Source organism: Nematostella vectensis, chromosome 1, assembly GCF_932526225.1.
Source record: "Nematostella vectensis chromosome 1, jaNemVect1.1, whole genome shotgun sequence".
Taxonomy (NCBI): Eukaryota; Metazoa; Cnidaria; class Anthozoa; order Actiniaria; family Edwardsiidae; genus Nematostella; species Nematostella vectensis.
In genome coordinates, this window is record NC_064034.1 from 2,950,378 (window position 1) to 2,953,303 (window position 2,926).

Genomic DNA, 2,926 nt, shown 5'->3' on the forward strand with positions numbered 1-2,926 from the left:
CTCTGCTTTATTCGCGATTAGATGTATTTCTGGAAAAAAACATTTTCATTCCTTTTTTTGCGATTTTCTGAAGGTCGTTCCCTGGTTGCCAGGGGCAACGCATTGTTTTGGCGTCCTTTTTCCAATGAAAACGGGCCATACTAATCGTAAATAAATATTTCCATTGCATGGACTTCCTGTGCTATACTGTATAGAGGTAGACTAGGTCCTAACCTCGTTTTGGAACACAGTTATTCACACATTTTGCAAGTATTTACAATTTCTTCCAAGTTTCTCGATCGTTATACGTTTAATATCTTCTAAAGTCTCTAAATCTCATCATAAGAAGTCTATTATGCCTAAAAATCGAAGTGTTAGACGACCAAAGAGAAGATTCTCTGGCAATCAGCACACAAAATTGCAAGAAACGTTGCCTAAAATAGCCAAGAAAGACGATGTCGACGAGACACGTGTTGATGTCAACACGTCCTCTAGGCGATCTGTTTCGTCTAAAAAACTATCTAAAGACGTCCCAAAATTGTCTACATCTTTCCAAGAACAGTCAGGGGAACCTTTATCACTGGATACAGGCTCATTGATATGGAAATACTCAGTGAGATATTGTATTCTCTTCGCTGCAGTGAGTGTGCCGATTCCAGTCTTACGTTGATGGAAAATCAACTTCAAAGGAAAGGCTGTGCTTCCAGTCTTAGGCTATTGTGTTCTTCGTGTGGCTGGAAAACAGAGTTTTTCACTTCGAAAAAGCAAGCGAAGAATTATGAAGTAAACAGGCGCCTGGTTTATTCCATGCGATCGCTTGGTAAAGGCCACAGTGGAGCAAAAAAGTTTTGTACCTTGATGAACATGCCGCCACCTCCAACCGCACGAGCATATTCCAAGAACTCAAAAACTATTAGTAAGCATATTAAAGCTATTGCTAATGAAACAATGAAGAGAGCACCCATTGAAATTAAAGATCAGAAAGCTGCTAGTGCAGATGATATTGTAAATTGTGGGGTATCATGTGATGGTACATGGCAAAAAAGAGGGTTTTGCTCAAAAAATGGATGCGTCACAGTCATTTCCATGGATAATGGAAAGGTCTTGGACACTGAAGCCCTGTCCCAGTCATGCAAGCAATGTCAGCAGCATCCAAATCTTGACAAAGAGAGTATTGCCTACAAAACATGGTGGGCAGAGCACAGCTTCAAGTGCAATGCCAACTACCATGGCTCTGCCCCTGGCATGGAGTCGGTTGGAGCTAGTCGCCTGTTCAGCCGCTCCATTGATAAACACAAGCTCAGATACTCTGAACTTTATGCTGATGGTGATTCTAAGAGCCATACTGAAGTTGAACATATGTATGAAGATGACGATGTAGTTGTAGAAAAAAAAGAATGCGTTGGACACGTTCAAAAGAGGATGGGAACAGCACTGCGGAAATTGAAAAAAACAAATGCGGGAATTGGAGGAAAGGGAAAGTTGACTGATGCCATGATAGACAAACTGCAAAACTATTATGGCATTGCCATACGATCAAATCTTGATGACCTGAAAGGATTGAAGAAAGCTATTTATGCCACCTTATTTCCCTGTGCATCTAATGACAAGGTAGTTCTTCATGACTATTGTCCTGATGGACCAAATAGTTGGTGTGGTTATAAGAGGGACAGTGCAAATAAGACCAAGACCTTCAAGCATGGTTCTGGCTTACCTAAAGACATAATTGCCTTAATGAAGCCAATCTATCTCAGACTGAGTGATGATGAATTGCTGAAAAAATGCCTACATGGCAAAACACATAATCAAAACGAATCTTTTAATGCAATGATTTGGCAGCGTGTGCCAAAAGAAGTGTTTGTGGCTCGACCTGTCCTAGAATTTGGACTTTATGATGCAGTGGCACACTTCAATCAAGGATCAGCAACTGTTGTAGATCTCTTCAGGCGATTGAAAATAGATGCTGGCAAGTATACTAATTCAGGTTGCACTGCTTTAGACTTAGGACGTATTTATGGTGCAGAGTACAAGGAGAGAGACATACAAAAGAAAAGAAGAAAGGTGCTCAGAGGTAAAAGGAAGAGGAAGGAAGACAAGAAACAGCAGCAAGAAGGACCAAGATATTGTGCAGGATCATTTTAGTGCATTGATTTAGCTGCAGGTGTTGTAATTATAAGGAATTATTTATTTCATAATTTAAAATGCATTTTTCTCAAAATATTAATTCCGTTAATGTATGGCTCAGCGTAACACTCACTAGTTCCTGTGTTTTTAATATTATTGCATGAAATTTGGCAGGAATAATTATTGATAGTGTAGTAGTGTAATGAACCTCAAAAACCTTGAAATTTTTACAATGCTTAGTAATATGAAGGCTTTTTACCAAAGAATGCTGGTTAAAATTATAAGCTTTTTGTTTGTTTACTTGATAATTTTCCATTTATGTCAACTATATAGCAATTTTAGGTTCATTACATAGTTTGAGGTATTAGCAATGAATATCCTTAGTTTGGTTTGTGTTCCAATTATAGTTTCAGAGCTAGAGCTGTTACCGTAAGAGCATTAAAATCATGTATTTTGGGTGTGGCTTGGTTATCATAGCAACAGTAACTGCCAAAATTGGTATTGAATGATTAGTCTCAATGAGGTTAATGATATGTGAAATAATAAAACTGCTAAGTCTTTTCCTTAAAATTTTTGTTGTCTTGGGTATCATACCCCGAAGCTACCCATACAGTCAAAAGAAATATATGACGTCATACAATAAGACGACGTCATCAAAATTACCCGCAATTTTCGATTACAACAAATCATCGTCTTCGGAAAAACCCTGAGTAAAAAACTGTTTGCCTTGATAAGTCCAGGCGCTTTATGTTTCAAGTTGCCTTATATGTTACATTGTAAAATATAAGCATATTTGGGAAATTTCTTGGAAATAACAGATCTG

General features: G+C 38.1%; 1 protein-coding gene across 1 annotated transcript; it reads left to right on the top strand.

The window, feature by feature from the left end:
- The first annotated feature begins 237 nt into the window (after nt 1-237).
- LOC116616799 lies at nt 238-2,673 on the top strand. The gene has a single exon (XM_048729565.1). The coding sequence runs from the start codon at nt 580-582 to the stop codon at nt 2,119-2,121; it is 1,542 nt and encodes a 513-aa protein (XP_048585522.1). The 5' UTR covers nt 238-579; the 3' UTR covers nt 2,122-2,673.
- The last annotated feature ends 253 nt before the right edge of the window (nt 2,674-2,926 follow it).